The following is a 20,303-nucleotide window of genomic DNA, read 5'->3' as shown; positions in this document are numbered from 1 at the left end:
TTCTGTGACACAGACAGAGATCGCAGGTTCAACAATGCTGAATCCTGTGATCTCTCCCTGTCTGTCGCAGAGAAGATCCTCTCAGTCTTTCCCCGACGATCGGGGAAGAGAGACAGTGATCGCCGTCTCTCCGCCCCTGGCCCGACTCCCGCTGTGTCTAAACAGCAGGGAATCCAGCGACGTAGGCAGTGGTGGGATTCAAAAATTTTAGTAACCAGTTCCGACTTTCCCAGCAGAATGACCAGCGTTCCCCCTTTTAATGCACAGAGACCAGCGTGCCCCCTTTCAATGCACAGTGACCAGCGTGCCCCCTTTCAATGCACAGTGACCAGTGTACATGCCCCCTTCAATGCACAGTGACCAGCGTGCCCCCTTTCAATGCAGTGACCAGTGTACATGCCCCCTTTAATGCACAGTGACCAGCGTGCCCCCCTTTCAATGCAGAGAGACCAGCGTGCCCCCCTTTCAATGCACAGTGACCAGCGTGCCCCCCTTTCAATGAACAGTGACCAGTGTACATGCCCCCTTTAATGCACAGTGACCAGCGTGCCCCCCTTTCAATGCAGAGAGACCAGTGTGCCCCCCTTTCAATGCACAGTGACCACAGCATTGCCCCCAATCATTGCAGAGTGCCAGCCACAGCATTGCCCCCAATCATTGCAGAGTGCCAGCCACAGCATTGCCCCCAATGATTGCAGAGTGCCAGCCACAGCATTGCCCCCAATGATTGCAGAGTGCAAGCCACAGCATTGCCCCCAATGATTGCAGAGTGCCAGCCACAGCATTGCCCCCAATTGCAGAGCGCCAGCCACAGCATTGCCCCCAATGATTGCAGAGTGCCAGCCACAACATTGCCCCCAATTGCAGAGCGCCAGCCACAACATTGCCCCCAATTGCAGAGCGCCAGCCACAACATTGCCCCAATTGCAGAGCGCCAGCCACAGCTTTGCCCCCAATGATTGCAGAGTGCCAGCCACAACATTGCCCCCAATTGCAGAGCGCCAGCCACATTGCCCCCAATTGCAGAGCGCCAGCCACAACATTGCCCCCAATTGCAGAGTGCCAGCCACAGCATTCCCCCCAATTGCAGAGCGCCAGCCACAACATTGCCCCCAATTGCAGAGTGCCAGCCACAGCATTGCCCCCAATTGCAGAGCGCCAGCCACAACATTGCCCCCAATTGCAGAGTGCCAGCCACAGCATTGCCCCCAATTGCAGAGCGCCAGCCACAACATTGCCCCCAATTGCAGAGTGCCAGCCACAGCATTGCCCCCAATTGCAGAGCGCCAGCCACAACATTGCCCCCAATTGCAGAGTGCCAGCCACAGCATTGCCCCCAATTGCAGAGCGCCAGCCACAACATTGCCCCCAATTGCAGAGTGCCAGCCACAGCATTGCCCCCAATTGCAGAGCACCAGCCACAGCATTGCCCCCAATTGCAGAGCGCCAGCTACAGCATTGCCCCCAATGATTGCAGAGCGCCAGCCACAACATTGTCCCCAATTGCAGAGCGCCAGCCACAACATTGCCCCCAATTGCAGAGTGCCAGCGATCCCCGCGAGACCCATGCACTTACCTCACGGACGGTCTCGCATTCGGCTCCCCGCGTCTCCGAGTCCTCCCGCGGCGCCTCCTCCTCGTCCAATGGCACGGTGTTTGCCTTTCGGCCAATCAGGAAGCGGGAGGACCCGCTCCCTGATTGGCCAGGAGGAGGATCATGTGACAATAGCGAATTCTCATTCGCTATTGTCACAGAATGGGCGGGTCGGGCGCACTGCTCCGCCCCCCGGCCGCCACGTCTGCCCGAGCGCGGGACATTCAATTGTCCTGCACGTCCTCAGACGCGCAGAGGGATTCAGCCGGTTCTGCGAACTTGCAGAAAGTTTGCCACCGGTTCTATGGAACCGGTGCGAACCGGCTGAATCCCACCACTGGACGTAGGTCTACGTCGCTAGACCCAGGGCTGCCACCTTGCTGCAGTAGCAGCGTGAGCAGTCCGGAAGTGGTTAAGATAAAAAAAAAAACTGTGTGCAGCAGCACCCCTCACCCTACCTGAGTCCCATCTAGATCTAGTGATGTTAAGTGAGAGACTCGGCTGTCTGGGATTCTCCCTGCTGATTGGTTGAGACACATCAGGGGCGCCATTGGCTCCCGCTTCTGTCAATCAAAATCAGTGAGGCAATGAGTGAGGAGGCAGGGCCGAACCGCAGCTCCATGTCTAAATAGGCCCTCTGTTTAGACCTCGGCTTGGGTGCCTCCATAGCAAGCTGCTTGCTAAGGGGTGCACTCGGCTGGAGGGAGGGGCCAGGAGTGCCAGGGAGGGACCCAAAAAGAGGAGGATCTGGGCTGCTCTGTGCAAAACCACTGCACAGAGCAGGTAAGTATAACATGTTTATTATTTGTAACCAAAAAAATAGAGACTTTAGTATCACTTTAAGTGGACCTAAAATCAGATAGCTGCGTATATGCTTAGTAATGTGTAACTTGCAAAGTTACTGAAAAGACCATTTAAAAAATCCTAGATGCTAGGTCTTCTTTAGCTAAGTAAATGTATTACTGAATTGCAGACTGCGAATGTCAATTTAGGGCATTACCAAGAGCACCAAGACCAGGGTTTCTCAACTGGTAGGTTAAGCACATAACCTACCAGCTGTAAAATGACCCTAAAGTTGGTTTTAATGTTAGCGATTCCTTTAATCACTTTCATCTGATCCTGTGTTGTGTCTGTCTGCAGGTCGGAGCCTCTTTGTTTTCCAGCAATGTTGGCAGTGGTCACTTCATTGGCTTGGCAGGATCTGGGGCAGCCTCAGGGATAGCTGTGACTGCCTATGAATGGAATGTAAGTAGAGTGCGCTCACTGCCCTTCCCTATGCCAGGATCATTGTCATTGTCCCTGCTCAGCTCAGCTGGTCACTTGTGCCCAGGAGAGGATGGCAACAATCCAGCATTACAACATAAAGACGTTTGCAATGTGTTTCACATTCCTCCCTTATCTTTGTCTTCACTCTGCTGGCCATACAGTAGCCGAAAAATCGTTAAAAAAACTGTAATTTGGTCCGTTTGTTTGTTTTTCGTCCAGTTAATGGGCACAAATAGAAAATCGGTTTTAACTTTTCAGAGCCGAAAAATCGAGGGAACAGTTTGGAAAATTCTGCTGAATGAACGATAAATTGAAAGGTTAATGTGTTTCTCGCCCGAACTGTTTGCACTCGGTATATGTGACAAACTGAACGAAAAACTGATTTATTTATGTCCATTGAACAATTTATTGTTCGAAATTTGGTCATTACATGATGGCACAATCGTCTGCTCTCACGGTCGATTTTTCGAAAATGAGTTTGAACGATTTTTCGGCAAGTGTATGGCCAGTTTAAGTAAACAGCAGGCTGGCTGTATGTCTGTGATTTGGGGAAATCTATGTACAGTCATAGAATTTCTGAAGTTTAATGTTTGCAAATATGCCATAAAACAGAACATAAGTGTATCTAAGCACCACAAGCTGGAAACAATAGTTAAAGTGTTACTAAACCCATAACAGTAAAATCAGTGTATATATGCAGTAAATCACGCTTGTTATACTCACTGAGGAACCTAAGGGGTTAATCCTCTGCATTGTGTAAAAAGGCTGTTTGATCCTGTATGCACAGATCCTCCTCTTCTTACATTGTCCCCATAACATGTCCGGATAGGACAGAGTTACTGGAGTCAGGCTGCACATGCTCAGTTTGGTGTGTATTGCTAGAGAGTTTTTCTTTTTCTTAGGCGAGTGCATGTGATCAGCACAAGGACAATCAGCACTGTCCAGACAGAGGGCCAGGGGTTCTGTATCCTGATAGGTTAGTCAGTGCAGTATGAAAACTCCTCCTACAAGCTTTAACCAGACACTGATAGAAGTCACAAGACTGCTTTATACAGTAAAACCTTGGAATGCGAGCATAATTCGTTCCGGAAACATGCTTGTAATCCAAAGCACTCGTATATCAAAGCAAATTTCCCCATAAGAAATAATGGAAACTCAGATGATTAATTTCACAACTATTTATACAACCAGTTTATAGTCCATATAAAAAGATTATAGCAATGTGATAGGTTGTTTAACCATAAAATGTCCATCCACAAATGACAGCCTCCACAAGGGGATTAGAAGCAAAATCCAGCAGGAGCTACAGAGCATAAAAGAGAAGAGAGGTGCCTCTTAAGTGTAGCAATATGGTTACATTTAATGAAGGTACAACATTGAGCAACTCCCATGGTTTATGATTAAAACAGGCACATCTAAGTATGTAGGCATCTGGGGTAAAGCTGTCCACACAGACTATCCTCCTCACCACTGGTTCTCACCGCTATCAGTCTGCAGTTGTGACCGAGAAGACTACCCTGCAGTAGAGCGATCTGAAAGTGAGACTTGAAGCGCTCGTGAAGCGCAGCGTGGAAGGGATAATGTCTATGGTGGTGCAGAGGATGATCTATGTGGACAACTTTACCCTGGATGCCTGCATACTTAGATGTGCCTGTTTTAATCATCAACCATTAAATGTAACCATATTGCTACACTTAGAGGCACCTTTCTTCTCTTTTATACTCAGCTGTGATGTGACACTACTTGTATATCGAGACATCACTCGTTTATCAAGTCAAAATTTGTAAAAAGATTTTGCTTGTCTTGCAAAACACTCTCAGACCAAGTTGTTCTCAATCCAATGTTTTACTGTACTGCTGATGAGAAAAGGTATTTAGCAGTTTATGTTTATTCAAATAATTGCATTTCCATGTTCTGTGTGCTGTGGGAGACCAGATATAGTGAATGCAGGCTCCTGGGGAGACCAGATATAGTGAATGCAGGCTCCTGGGTAGATCAGATATAGTGAATGCAGGCTCCTGGGGAGACCAGATATAGTGAATGCAGGCTCCTGGGGAGACCAGATATAGTGAATGCAGGCTTCTGGGTAGATCAGATATAGTGAATGTAGGCTCCTGGGGAGACCAGATATAGTGAATGTAGGCTCCTGGGGAGACCAGATATAGTGAATGCAGGCTTCTGGGTAGATCAGATATAGTGAATGCAGGCTCCTGGGGAGACCAGATATAGTGAATGCAGGCTCCTGGGGAGACCAGATATAGTGAATGAAGGCTCCTGGGTAGATCAGATATAGTGAATGCAGGCTCCTGGGGAGACCAGATATAGTGAATGCAGGCTCCTGGGGAAACCAGATATAGTGAATGCAGGCTCCTGGGGAAACCAGATATAGTGAATGCAGGCTCCTGGGGAGACCAGATATAGTGAATGCAGGCTCCTGGGTAGATCAGATATACTGAATGCAGGCTCCTGGGGAGACCAGATATAGTGAATGCAGGCTACTGGGGAGACCAGATATACTGAATGCAGGCTCCTGGGGAGACCAGATATAGTGAATGCAGGCTCCTGGGGAAACCAGATATAGTGAATGCAGGCTCCTGGGGAGACCAGATATAGTGAATGCAGGCTCCTGGGTAGATCAGATATACTGAATGCAGGCTCCTGGAGAGACCAGATATAGTGAATGCAGGCTCCTGGGGAGACCAGATATAGTGAATGCAGGCTCCTGGGTGGATCGGATATAGTGAATGCAGGCTCCTGGGGAGACCAGATATAGTGAATGCAGGCTCCTGGGGAGACCAGATATAGTGAATGCAGGCTCCTGGGGAGACCAGATATAGTGAATGCAGGCTCCTGGGTTTATTTTGCTTTATTTTGCTGAGAAATCACTTAAAAAAAAAAAAACACCCCCAAGCATTTCAAGCTGTGGCCATCTTGAGTAGGGGCAGATGATTTGTGTATCATCCTGTAATCCATCTGCCCTTAGTTTAGGCATGCCGGTGGGTGGGTGTGCTTAGCTGAGAAAGCCCCTCTTTATATGTATATTTATTCAATATTTATTTAGCATTACATTATATTTGCAATATTGATTTAGCTTCAGCCAAGGCAGCAAATAAGAGTTTAAAATAATTGTTATGGATGAAATTAAAGACATTTCTGCCAAATAACACATGCTGTACAGATTAGTAAATTGATTGCACTCACTATGACAAATAAATGTTATAAATTATATTTATTGCTGATTACATGGGGGAGGGGGCTTTATATAACTACAAAAATATGTTGAAAAAAATGGTCTTCATGTTTAACCACTTCAATACCGGGCACTTTCTGTTAACTTCATGTACAAGGGATATAGTTGTTTAATATACTGCCATCTTGTGGTCATTTCGGTTACTGCATCTTTTTCAGTGTTCCCTCCTATTCTATGATGTATTTCCCCTTCCTGTTTAGTTATTGGGGAGGAGAAAATAAAGTACTGAGTGCAGAACCACGTCGTGTCTGTGGAGTTTATCACTTTCACCCCCTTCCTGCCCAGGCCAATTTTCAGCTTTCAGTGCTGTCACATTTTGAATGTCAACTGCACAGTCATACAACAGTGTACCCATATGAAACTTTTATCTTTTTTTTGCCACAAATAGAGCTTTCTTTTGGTGGTGTTTGATCACCACTGGGTTTTTTATTTTTTGCAAAACAATTAAACAAAATACTGTAAATTTAAAAAATATATTTTTTCCTTGTTTTTCTTTTACATTTTGGGAATAAGTAAAATTTCTCCTTCACTGACGGGCACTGATGAGGCTGCACTGATGTGCACTGATGAGGTGGCACTAATGAGGCAGCACTTATGAGGTGGCACTGATGGGCACTGATGATAAGGCACTAATATGCGGCACTGATGATAAGGCACTAATATGCAGCACTGATAAGCGGCATTTATAGGCAGCACTGATGAGCACTGTGAGGCGGCACTGATGGGCACTGATAGATTGCACTGATAGGCAGCACTGATGAGGAGGCACTGACAGGTATTACTTATGGGCACTGATTGGCATCCTAAATGGCCACAGATTGGCATTTCTGCTGGGCACTAATTGGCATCCCTGGTGGGAACTGGTTGAAATCCCTGGTGGGCATGGGTTGACATCCCTGGTGGGCACGGGTTGGCATCCCTGGTGCACACAGGCTGGCATCTCTGGTTGGCATGGGTTGGCACTTTAGGTGGACACTTGTGGGCATTCTTGATGGGTCTGCACTGATAATAAATGCGCTGATAATCAGCGCAGACCCCCCTGTCAGGAGAGCTACTGATCTGCTCTCTTCTACTCATGCCTTGTCAGCCCGATAAATGCCACTTCCTGGTTACGATGTGACCAGTTGTGATTGGACACAGCTGATCACATGGTAAAGAGCCTACATTATAGGCTCTTTACTGAGATTGGAGATACGGTGTCTCAGAGCGACACACTGCACTCCCGATCGCCGCGATGCACGCCCTCGGGGGCGCGTGAGCAGCTTATCCTGCTGGACGTCATATGGCACCCAGTCAGGATAACTGAACCCCTGCCCTGCTTTCATTTTGCTATAGGTCGGGCGGGATATGGTTAAGGGGGGGGGGAATCTTTTTGTCAATGTTTGTGGAGATATAATTATTATTATTTCCTGCAGGGCCTGTTCTGTGTGCTGGTCCTGGCCTGGTTTTTTCTCCCCATCTACATAACTGCTGGGGTAAGACAAAAGGCATCCTGTACATAATCTGTCCATTATCTGGGGACACGGGGTAACAGTCTTTTGTTCTTTACAGGTGACCACCATGCCTGAATACCTACGGAAACGTTTTGGAGGAAAGAGGATCCAGATATATCTTGCCATCCTGTACTTGTTCATCTACATATTTACCAAGATCTCCGTAAGGTTTAAGACACATTCTGAATGCATTTTCTGATAATTATAAAGGGACCATCAAACATAGATTGCAAGCTGCTGTATTTAAAGAGTCTCTATGTCACCACATTATCAATAGCAACTTCTGGACTTATGGCCACAGCATGCAATATCACTAGGGTTGGGTATATCCCATTGTATCCCATGAGCCTAGGGCTGCAAGCACTTCACATTGCAATGCCCTCTGCTTGGCCAAAAGCTAGGCAAAACTTTTTATTTTTTCCATTTTGGATAGAGTAAGGAAAGGTTATAACCCCTGTAAGATTTTTTTTTTTTTTGCTATTTGAGTCCCTTTGCATATACAGTATTTCCCTTCACTTTCTGTCCTATAGCCAAACAGGAAGTGAGAGGAAATCCCAGCAAATGAAGGGAAATCCTTGGGGACCCCCAGATCACCAGAACTAGTGTCCCTGTTGGCCGATTTCCCCTTTTTTACTTTTGTGGGGACAACCCAAAATGTGGGATTTTCTTTTACCTTCACTTTCATTGATAACAGTAAACAGGACAAATAGAGAGGGTGAATCTCCTTAACGGGGACACAGACATCAAAAAAAAAAAAAAAAACTGACAGATGTTCAAATCCCTCTCCATTCTATCCTAACAAAATAAATAAATAAAAAAAAGAAGTTTTGCCTTTAGTTATTACTAAAATCAATAATAATCGAATGATAAAGAATGGATACGTTTACTGTATATAGTCTTACAGATACAACCGGCCCTTTTAGCGCAACCATAATGCTGATGCGGCCCACGATTAAATTGATCACCGGAACGAGTGTCCCCGTTGGCAGATTTCCCCTCTATTACTTTTGTGGGGACAAAACAAAATGTGGGATTTTCTTTTACTTTCACTTTCAATGATAATGGTAAACAGGACAAAAAGAGAGGGTAAATCTTCCTAACGGAATACAGACAGCAATAATAAATGACAGGGGTTCTAATCCCTCTCCACTCCATCCAATGCTAAAAAAAGTTTTGCCTTTAGTTATGCTTTAAGGCATTAAGTAGAACTATAATTTTTTTTTTCATTTTGGATAGAGCCACGGAGAGTTATAATCCCTGTCAGATTTTTTTCACCATCTGTGTCCCATTGTAGAGATTTCCCTTAACTTCTTCTTCCATAGCCAAACAGGAAGTGAGAGGGAATTCCTGAAAAGAAACACATCTCTTAGGTCACTAGAATTAGTGTCCCCATTGGAAGATTTCCCCTCTATTACTTTTCTGCTGTAGCACTACCCCTGTAGGAGTCGCTAGTGTCCTGGGTCCCCACTGCTGCACAGCCAGTCACATAGCATTTCCATCACACACTCCAACGTAGAAAACAGTCCTTGCTTGTTTTTGATGTTTCATTAGGGGGTTGATAATGTGGATGGGGTAGGGAATTATGGGATGCCCAACTTGGAAAATATCCAACAACTATGAACAAAGGGACACTTCCTCCCTATTTACAAAAGTCCACTTTTGCTTCCTCCTGCACAAACTTGGTTTCCAGTACAGCACCTGCTGCTCACTCTTGGGGGAACTAACAGTCCTTATGTGTCAGTTCAGCAAAGGCCCATTACAGGCAGGAACTCTCAGTCCCTCAGCAAATTAGTGTAGTGAGCAAACAGCATAACATTCCTCCTTCTGCTTACCTGTGGCCACTGATCCCAGCTCTGCTTGCAGTAAAATATCAGCCCACCTGGCTGCCACCAGCCACGACCGCGCAATTGTCCGTTAAAGTAATGCAGTGCCGAATAGCAAAATAGGGCCTGGTCATTAAGAAGTAAAATCTTCCGGTCTTAAAGTGGTTAAATACCCTTTCACTGAAAAGTTTTTTCCCTATGCTAGGGTCACCAATATGGAACTTGTACATCGCTATCATATCCCCTCTCAAGCGTCTCTTCTCTAGAGAGAATAAGTTCAATGCTTGTAGTCTTTCCCCATAGCTGAGATCCTCCAGTCCCTTTATTAGCTTTGTTGTCCTTTTCTGGACTCCCTCCAGTTCCAGCACAAACTTTCTGAGGACCGGTGCCCAGAACTGGATGGCATACTCAAGATGTGGCTATGGAGGTGATCGGACCCTAGGTTTTAGTGTAATCACTTGTCTCCAGGGACAGATCTAACACACTTTTATCTCCTGCCTACAGGTGGATATATATGCCGGGGCACTTTTTATCCAGCAGGCACTACGCTGGGATCTCTATATAGCTGTGATTGGATTACTGGCGATCACTGCAATCTATACAGTAGCTGGTGAGTTCTACCTCTGACTGCCGGAGGAGGAGGTAAAATTGTTGAAAACCTTTTTTGTTTCTTTGGATAGAGTGTTAAGGTTAGAACTTTTGTGTTTTTTTTTTTTTTTATCTGTAGCACTACTCCCTGGGGAGCTGCTGGTGACGGGTTCCCCTGGGTTACCCATAGCAACAGTACAATAGTTCAGCGACTTCAAAGTGCCTGGCTCAGTCAAGAAACAGTCTACGGGTTTTAGTTTTTGTGGTTTTATTGAGAACTTGGATAGGAGAAGGGAATGAGTGGGGTACTCCAACTTGAATAAACTATGGACCATTTGCTGGGATGTTTCAGTGTACTTGAGTGCGGCAAGGCCACTGCTTCACCTTGTCAATAGCAATGAAGTAGTAATAAATGAACCACTTTAGATAAGCTGTACTGTACTGCAGAGCACTCTTCAGGGCCCTTCCTGGCACCCCCTTTGTTCCTACTCTTCAGGGCTTTCTACATGGCACCCCGTTTACTGTAATACTCTCTTTGTGAGCTGGCTCCTTGATCCCCTGACTTCACTGGAGTGGTCCCCCTTCCTGGGCCAGACCCTTTGGCAGGTCCCTCAGTACTCATGGACACTGTTTTTCCCAAAAGACTCTGCCAGCAGCTCCGCCGCCAGTTACACCGGATCATAGGCGTGCGCAGCCTATTGCATTAGGGTGTGCACCCCAAAGCTCAAACACGCATGCGTGTATATATTATATATATATATATACATACACACACTTGTCAAAAGCATTGGGACGCTGCCTTTACACACACATGAACTTTAATGGCATCCCAGTCTTAGTCCGTAGGGTTCAATATTGAGTTGACCCACCCTTTGCAATTATGCCAGCATCAATTCTTCTGGGAAGGCTGTCCACAAGGTTTAGGAGTGTGTTTATGGGAACGTTTGACCATTCTTCCAGAAGCAAATTAGTGACGTCAGGCACAGATGTTGGACGAGAAGGTCTGGCTCGCAGTCTCCACTCAAATTCATCCCAAAGGTTTTCTATCGGGTTGAGGTCAGGACTCTGTGCAGGCCAGTTAAGTTCCTCCACCTCAAACTCGCTCATCCATGTCTTTATGGACCTTGCTTCGTGCACTGGTCCACATCATTTGGTTGCGGGGGGATTATAGCGTGGGGTGTTTTTCAGAGGCTGGGCCTGGCCCCTTAGACTCTTAGGGCGTCAGCATACCTAGACATTTTGGACAATTTCATGCTCCCAAATTTGTGGGAAGACCCCTTCCTGTTCCAACGTGACTGCGCACCAGTGCACAAAGCAAGGTCCATAAAGACATGGGCTTAGCATGGTTGGTGGAAAATTAACTTCAAGTGCAATCATTTACATTATAATAGTAACTAAAACATATAAAATTAAGTGTAACAATCTAAAAAATAAAAATTATAAAGTGCTCTACTGGTGTGAACCTTCCAACTAAAAAGTTTTTGCACTTAAGTTAAATTGTATGGCAAATATCTGTAGAGGGGTTCCACCATCACTGCTAAGTTTTGAAAAAGATGTATGCCTTATTTTCCTTTTGATCTGTATTACAGGTGAAATTACATGTGAGGCACTGATATGGACTGATAGGCAGCACTAATAGGCACTTGCTCTCAGCACTGACTGGCACTGATGAGGCTGCACTGATTGGCAGCACTGATGGGTACTGATAGGTGGCACTGATAGGCAGCACTTCTGGGCACTAATAGGCATCACTGATGGCTACTGATAGGCGGCTTTGGTGGGCACTGATTGGTGGCACTGATAGGCACTGTTAGATGTCACTGATGGGCACTGATGAGGCGGCACTGGTGGGCACTGATAGGTGGCACTGATGAGGCGGCACTGCTGGGCACTGATAGGTGGCACTGATAGGCACTGATGAGGCGGCACTGCTGGGCACTGATAGGCACTATTAGGTGACACTGATGGGCACTGATGAGGCGGCACTGGTGGGCACTGATAGGTGGCACTGATGAGGCGGCACTGCTGGGCACTTATAGGTGGCACTGATAGGCACTGATGAGGCGGCACTGCTGGGCACTGATAGGCACTATTAGGTGACACTGATGGGCACTGATGAGGCGGCACTGGTGGGCACTGATAGGTGGCACTGATGAGGCGGCACTGCTGGGCACTGATAGGCACTGATGAGGCGGCACTGCTGGGCACTGATAGGCACTGATGAGGCGGCACTGCTGGGCACTGATAGGTGGCACTGATGAGGCGGCACTGCTGGGCACTGATAGGCACTATTAGGTGACACTGATGGGCACTGATGAGGCGGCACTGGTGGGCACTAATAGGTGGCACTGATAGGTGGCACTACTGGGCACCACTTATGGACACTAACAGGGGAGAGGGGGAGTTTCACATTCAGCAGACAGTGAGACTTGCAAGAAGCGCTCAGTCTGCCTGCAGAAAAAATAGGGAAATGTGAATTCCTCTATATGCAGCTTGCCCATCCCCCTCCTATCCAGCACACACACTTGGACAATGGGCACTTACCTTCTTCCCGCCGAAGCTCCGCCCCCTTCTTCCCGCCGGGGCTCCGCCTCCTTCTTCCCACCAAGGCTCCGCTCCCTTCTTCCCGCTGAGGCTCCGCCCCCTTCTTCCCATCGCGGCTCCGCCCCCCGCTAGCAGCACGGACTGAAGGAGCTGCCACTGCAGCTGCCTTCACGCTGCGATGCGGGATCTCATCTCAGAGCACGCCGGCTGACACCCCACAGGGCTTGTCCCCCCCATTGATACCCCACTGTGTGTGTGACACTTTCATGTATGTGCTGCTTTCAGGGAGAAAGACCAGCTCTCAAAACTCAGCGGTGGTGGGCGGGATGAGCAGCTGTCAAACACCAGCCAATGATTGAGCTGCTTAAGAAAGGGGCGGAGCCACATAAACAAATCGGCCGACCAGACCCCATCCCATTGGCTGGTGTTCGATAGCTGTTCGGTCCTGCCCACCCCCGACATCACCCCTGAGTTTTGACAGCTCGTCTTTCCCCCTGCAAGCAGTAACATTACCTGACAGTGTCACACACACTGAGCGGCTCTGGCAAGCCTCACTGTCTGCTGGAGCCAACAGCACAGCCGCCTCTCCACCAAGTATCTCACTACCCTCAGTGGCAGAGATGGAGATCTGGCCCTACACTAACAGACACAGGGTGATTAGGGTGTGCCCAGGCACACTTGGCACACCCCGTGCGCACGCCTATGCACCGGATCCTCTGCAGCTCCACACCTGGTTCACTAGGCTGACCGCCCAAGACCACCTTCCTCACACACTGCAGGAGGAGAGACAGCCGTCCACCTCCTCCTGGGACTCTGCTTCCCGCCAAAGACGCCCGGTCACATGCCCCCTCCTCTTTTATGAGCAATCCCAGGATGCATTGCAAGAATGCCCTCCCACTGGGACTCCCATAAAAGATAATGTGTCACTGGCTGGGTTTCCTCCACTGTCCAACAAGCTCCCTCATTGGATACAGTGGGGACACTCCCTCAGACCCAGTGAATCACACCTGGAAACATGTGACAGGCAACCCAATATATCAGGCTCCCCTGATAAGCAGAAGGAGCATATACGCATTTACCTAGCACCTACCTAACTAGGAGGGCGCTACATATCTGACCACTTTAGAGAGTTTTCCCCTGACTTTGTGCCCATGTGACACCAGGGCAAGAAATTAGAGTTTGGGGGTCACAGAGACAAAAAGGCACAGACAGCAATACAAATCATACAGAGGTTTTATTCTTTCTCCTCTGTACTATAAAATCTGTTCATTGGAGATGTTTCACATTGCTTCCTGTCTTACTGTCCTCCAGGCACCAGGACATGACTAAGGCACTTCAGATGTACTCTTGAACTCCAAAACCTGTCCCCAATCTAACCTCCACCCTTTTTGTTACCCCAATTATCTCTATAAAATGGCAAACACAATTGTTGGAGTAAAATATTGGCCGTAATGGCCGTTTATTAAAACCAAACAAAATTATAACAAACATTCCTTAAATCAGGAAAACAAATAATAATAAAGTAGCAAGAAAAACTGAGGTTGCCGATCTTTGGAAGCATCAATTATCAATCATCCACTTTTGTATCTGCTTAACTATTTTCTTGGTCCCCAGCCGCACCCTCCGGCTCGGGGACGACCTCGATATTCAGCAGATACCACCATTTTTAACCTACTAGTTGGGTCTACCTTAGATGGGTCCCTAAACTGATAAACATAGCATGTTATTTTACACGCCTCCAAAGACCCCAACCGCCACCAGCACAAAGTGGGACCACCTCACACCTTTGTGCCCCGCAAGGCCCTCTGCACCCCATCCTGTAAACCCAGTGACCATAGATCGATGCCCAACGCGTTCAGATGTACACCATCGTGGCGAAGGTAGCGCCAGGTATCCACCTCCAACTTGCTGTGTCTGACCACCACACCCCCATTGGGCACAATGAACCTGCCCACTTCTTTGTTGACCTTCACTCTAGCTTTGTTAAGTTTTTCCACAGACCGAGCGAGTCGCCATGACGATCGGCCGACAATGTCCGCCCAAATCACCACCATGTCAGGAAAAGCCATCCGCAACTGCAGGACATCAAACTTAACATCCCGAATGAGATGGCGACAGGACCGAACCCCCAGATCATTGCCTCCCGCGTGCATGATCAACTATCCCAGCGAGCAACCCTGTGTACCTTCGGGCCCACCCTGTGCCACAGCATGCCCGGAACGCCTATCCACCGGACATTGGCCTCGCACCTGGGGAAACCCAACTGACGTCCTTCATGCCTAACGTCCGCTATCCTGGCCCCCCAGTACACAAAGGAGTGGCCCAGAATCCATACGAGGCAAGCAGCATCTGAAAAGCAAATGGCAGAGCACGAACATAGGGCAACGGTACGCACTCCCACACATAATTGAAAACAACATTTGAAAACCCTCCCCCCCGCCCCCCCACATGTACAAAGCATTTTCAAACCAAGTGAGGGCGGACGTAAAGCCGATACCGGTCTGATTCCCACCTGCCAATACACTGCAAGATAGAATCATCCAACCCCCACCTGGCGGCCTATGCCGGATCCCCCTGACTACCCAGTCATGCAGCCCTACGCTTTATATACAGTATTTCTTTTTCTTGCTATGGGCTGTGCTGGAAATTAAGGGGAAACTCCTGAGAGCGATTCTAAACCTTCTTTGTACTATTAAGAACAAAAAAGTTTTGTCTGGAGTAGGTCTTTAATGGGGCCATGTGACTTGCTAGCACCCCATGCTTTGAAAGGGAGTCCAGAGACTATCCAATTTTGTTCTGGTACTTGTAGAGCAGGGGTATTGAATTAAAATTCACCGAGGTCCAGTCAGTAAAATTTTCTTCTAGCAGAGGTTCGAATATCTTGTCGGTACCTGTGGCGTCTTTTCGCATGTACCAAACAGCATGTTTCGGCAGCACCATGCGGCTTGGTTCTGCGCGATTTTGGAAAAAAAAGGTCTAGGAATTCTTTCTCTACGTTTCTCGCGTGTAGTTCAACCCATTAAAATGGGCTGACCTACCCACGACATGTGCGCCACATGCACAGATCTGAACCCATTCTTAAATCAGCGCCCTCAGTCCCCACTGCACATCACAGTCCCCTCCCCCTTCACATCAAGATCCCCTCTTAATGAGTGTCCTCAGGTCCCCCTTTACATCACCCCCCTCCACTCCTTTCACAGTCACATGTTCTCACACTTCCTTGTCATCGACCCCCCCGACAGTGCTATCCTCTGCCCCTATTTACATAATTCCCCCCAAATTACTGTCCTTGGTCCCCCAATCCCCCCCCCCCCCCCACAATACAGTCCTCAGCTACCCCGCATTACTGTCCTAAGCTCCCTTCACATTACTGTGCTTATTGTCCCCCACATTACATTGCTTAGCCCACCCACATTACAGTCCTTAGCCCCCCCCCTAATTTAATGTCCCACCACACACACACACACGCATTACAGTCCTCAGCCTCCTCCAATTTAATGTCCCCCCGCCACACATTACAGTCCTCAGCCTCCTCCAATTTAATGCCCCCCCCCACACACACACACACACATTACAGTCCTCAGCCCCCCACTTTAATGTCCTCAGCTCTTTCCACATTACAATCATCAGTCCCCCCACATTACAGTCCTCAGCCTCCCCCAATTAAATGCCCCCCCCCCCCCACACACACAGCCTCCCCCAATTTAATGTCGCCCCCCCCCACACACACACACACATTACAGTCCTCAGTCCCCCAATTTAATGTCCTTAACCCCCCCCCCCCCACATTACAATCCACACTCCTCAGCTCTCCCACTTCACTGTCCTCAGTCAGCACACACATTCCTCATTTTCAGCTTTTCAAACTAGTGTCCTCACTCCCTATGACTTCACCCCCTCCCTCACTGTCTTACCTTGTTAACACAGATCGAAGATTGGAGGGAGGCACAGGCACAGCATATCTGGATGGAGGTGGGTGTTGCAAGATCGGGATTGGTTGCTAGGACTTGTTAAAGCGGAGTTCCACCCTGGATTTATTTTTTTTTTTTAAAAATACCCCCGGGACAGTAAGGGCTAGTGCATTCCACAATGGATAGCCTCTGATCTGTCCCGGGTTGCACTTACCTGTTAGGACAAATACTTACCTTGAAAACGTCTTGTCCAGCGCTGCCATCTCAGATGTGGGCAGCTTGAAGCCAGCGAGATCCTCTTCGGAGTCCTCTTCCGCCTTCTTCGGTCCCTCGATGCCCTGCGCCGGCCCCGCCGTCACTTCCGGTGCGCGCGCGTCATCCCTCCACAGCTTCTGGGCATGCCCAGAAGCTGTTTAGAAGGGGATGACGCGCGCCGCGGAACCGACGTCGGGGCCGGTGCAGGCGCAATGATTCCCGGGAGCTATGACGTTCAGCTCCCAGGAATCATTGCAGAGCCAGGAAGGGACGACGGGCCGCGGCCAAGGAAGGAGGAAGAAAGAAATAAGGTAAGTATATTTTCTTCGCTACGAGGTAAGTAAAAAAAAAAAATGCGATTATCCATTTCTTTTTCAGGTGACCCGGAGCGAGAAGATGGAGGTAAGTATAAAATTAGGGTGGAACTCCACTTTAACCTCAGGCAGCTCCACCCAGCTCCGCCCCCATCCAGAACTGTACTGCCTCCTGCTGTCTGCTCTGTGAGGATTACAAAGTGACGGGAGGGGAAGAAAAGGCTGCTAAATAGTGGTACCGCAGTGGTCCGAATGGAAACGTGACGCAGGCCGCATTTGGTGGTGGTCCGCCATTTAGCGATCCCCGTTGTAGAGGCTTCTGACAACTCTTACGTGAGACCTCCAGGATATGTACAGAAATGGCCCAGCCTACCTTATGGTTTAAGATTTTCATCTAGATATACCTGTAGTGCTCTTGAGTTAATTTCACTCAGTTTTTACAGTAATCTGGTAATCTTAGAACTCCTGGTTAAAATGCAGGAGAGCAATTTGTCCAGGATCCCTTTTGTCCCTCACCTATGGAAGGCATAAACACATGTGGCTATGTTCCCAATGGTCTGAAGCTTCTCATAACCAGTTCTGTACCTAGGTGGGTAGGAGGTATTGGTCTGCTTTAAAGTGGAACTTTACTTTCCCAATCAACATTGATTACTTTTATTCCTCATGCTGCTAGCATTAGTAAATAGATAGAAAAGTATATCATATTTACTTGCTTTAAACTTTTTTTTTTACATTTCTTAAGTTACTTCCTGGTTTCATGCCTAGGCAAATTATGTCATACATCTCAGAAGTCTTTAGGAGGGGAGGAGGGGTTTTCACAGCTCAGCACTCACTCTCCTGCATGCATACTTGAGCTAAGGGCAGGAAGTAAATGCTACATGAAAAATTTGCCCTTACTCAAGACAGCCACAGCCAGAAATGCTAGGAGGTGTTTTTCAAAGTGATTTCTCACCAAAATAAAGCATGGAGACAAGGATGGATGGGGGACTTTGCTTTGAATATTAAAAATGAATCAAGTAGTGTTTTTTGTTGGTGGTGCTCAGATGCAGTGAAGATTCGCTTTAAGTACAGCCATGTTGGTGATGCTTTAAGACTGCATACCCCGCTGAATGCATATTGCCACATTACCTGCCCTCTGCAGTACTTAAGCTCCTTCTAGACTCTGTTGTGTCACGTGACACTGCCACGGAGACGCTTAAGAGGACTTCTCTTGCGTTATCAGGTGCCACGGTATCTGAGGTCTGGTCGGTGTTTTAGTTTTAGAAGGAGGGGGCTTGTTGGGGAAGGGTTTTCTCTGTGGAAAGGAGGGATTTTTGCAGATCATTTCCCCTTTTTTTTACCCAGCACACTATGTATAAATAATAAAAAACTACATTTTTTAATATAAAAACATTCAGATTTCTTTCTGCCCGTTATTAGTATTTATCTTATTTTATAAATACTGCTGAAAATATCGAAATAATGTTGATGTATAGAGGAGCATTGGAAGGGTTCCAAAATAATCTGCCAGGGGTGCCAACTATTCTAGGTATACCACTGCTCACAGCCACTTGTTTGACTATAACTGGTGATATATGAAGCAGAGAGGCTGGAATTATGTTTCAGAACATACTGTATTGATCTGCTGTTAGTTCCCATACAGTATAGTCCAATTTTCTAATCTCTTGCATTTATACACCTGGGTATGTTTGTGTTTCAGGTGGCCTGGCAGCAGTTATCTACACTGACACACTGCAGACAATCATAATGATCATAGGAGCCTTGATTCTCATGGTCTTCAGTGAGTATGTGTTACCTATAAGATTTTTTGTTTTCCTAACCCTGTCTAATGTTAAACAACCCCAAAACCCTAATTTAGTGTTGGTGACAAATTTGCAGGCTCATTTAAAGCGGAGTTCCGGGCACAAAATCGGTATTTTTTTTTTGTGCCCCTCCGCTAGCTACACATAACCTGAAAAGGAATTGGATAGTTATATATTTTTTTTTTGTACACTCACCTTGTAATCGAAGATCGTAAATACTCACCTCAGGGTACTTCCTCCTCCAGCGCCGAGGCTCACCCCGTCACTTCCTGCCTCGCGATGATTCCTGGGAGCTGAACGTCATCGCTCCCAGGAATCAATGCGACGGCACCGGCCCCGCACGTCACTTCCGGGCGACGCCGCATTCCCCTGCTAAACAGCTTCTGGGCATGCCCAGAAGCTGTTTAGGAATGCGGCGCCGCACCGGAAGTGACTAGAGGGGCCGGTGCGGCGCATTCTGGGAGAAGAAGACGCGGAAGAAGACACCGAAGAGGACCACGCCGGCTTCAGCTGCCCACAAGAGAGATGGAAACGCTGTGGAAGAAATTTTCAAAGTAAGTATTTCTTCTTGCAGGTAAGTGCGAACCGGGACAGATCAGAGGCTAGCCATTGTGGAATGTGCTAGCCCTGACTGTCCCGGGGGTATGTTCATCAAAAAATGAGATCTGTGCCCGGAACTCCGCTTTAACACTGACCATTTAGTAGGTCGGCATTGAATGGCATGTAGTCTGGTAAATTCTGACATACCATGCAGCTAAATTGTATGGTTTGCTTATTCAGTGAGGGCACCCAACCCCCATCACTGTTCTGTCAAAAAACACCTGTACAGGAAACAAAATTAGATAATATCAATAATTACCTTATCCCCATGGTGACTAGAAGAGGGTGATATCACCATCCTTCCTCTGAGATCCTGTGTAATGTTGGGTAGTGCAAAATAAGACATTCCCTTACTGTGCCTTAGCACCTCCTTATGAGAATTTGGGTACTTGCCATTCTCCAACAATTAAATCACATACCTATTTTTACAGCATTGTTCCCTTTGCTAGCTGTTTTGGTGGGAAAATGTTATGCCTTTGCACCATGATTATTTTAGTTAATGATATAGCAATGCCATAGAAACAGCTAAGTGTACTATTTTGCTAAGGTTTCTATTCTCCCCTGGAAAATTGCCTCCAGCGACAGAATTGCTAGTATTGGCCTTAACACTGTAAAGAAGGGAAAGGCCAAGATGTACAGTTGATTGGGATTGATTGGACAAGGTTTCCTAACTTCAGTTCAGCCTTTCATTTTTAGGAGACTGTATTCTGGCCTACTACACAGCATAATTGCAATAAAATGGTGCAATTATTTCTATCTGGGTTGTTGCACTGTGTACCTGGGTCGGTGTTCAGCTTGCATTTTAGTTCCTAATACATTTGACTGTCTGCGCTGATTATATTTATATATCAATTTTCTACTAC

General features: G+C 47.4%; 1 protein-coding gene across 2 annotated transcripts in view; it reads left to right on the top strand.

Annotated features, from left to right (window-relative positions):
- The window catches only part of SLC5A11 (solute carrier family 5 member 11), a gene marked incomplete at its 5' end in the record, with an annotated part of 77,553 nt that overhangs the window by 35,881 nt on the left and 21,369 nt on the right, over positions 1-20,303 (top strand). For both annotated transcript variants that reach the window (XM_082261988.1, XM_082261987.1), the window contains 5 exons: positions 2,735-2,839; positions 7,526-7,585; positions 7,662-7,766; positions 9,931-10,036; positions 18,738-18,818. In XM_082261988.1, the coding sequence (XP_082118114.1) occupies positions 2,735-2,839; positions 7,526-7,585; positions 7,662-7,766; positions 9,931-10,036; positions 18,738-18,818 (457 nt within the window). The remainder of the gene's footprint in view (positions 1-2,734; positions 2,840-7,525; positions 7,586-7,661; positions 7,767-9,930; positions 10,037-18,737; positions 18,819-20,303) is intronic.

The sequence above is a fragment of the Pelophylax lessonae genome (assembly GCF_965119305.1).
Source record: "Pelophylax lessonae genome assembly, chromosome: 6".
NCBI classification, from domain to species: Eukaryota; Metazoa; Chordata; class Amphibia; order Anura; family Ranidae; genus Pelophylax; species Pelophylax lessonae.
This window is presented reverse-complemented; position numbering and strand designations above follow the sequence as displayed.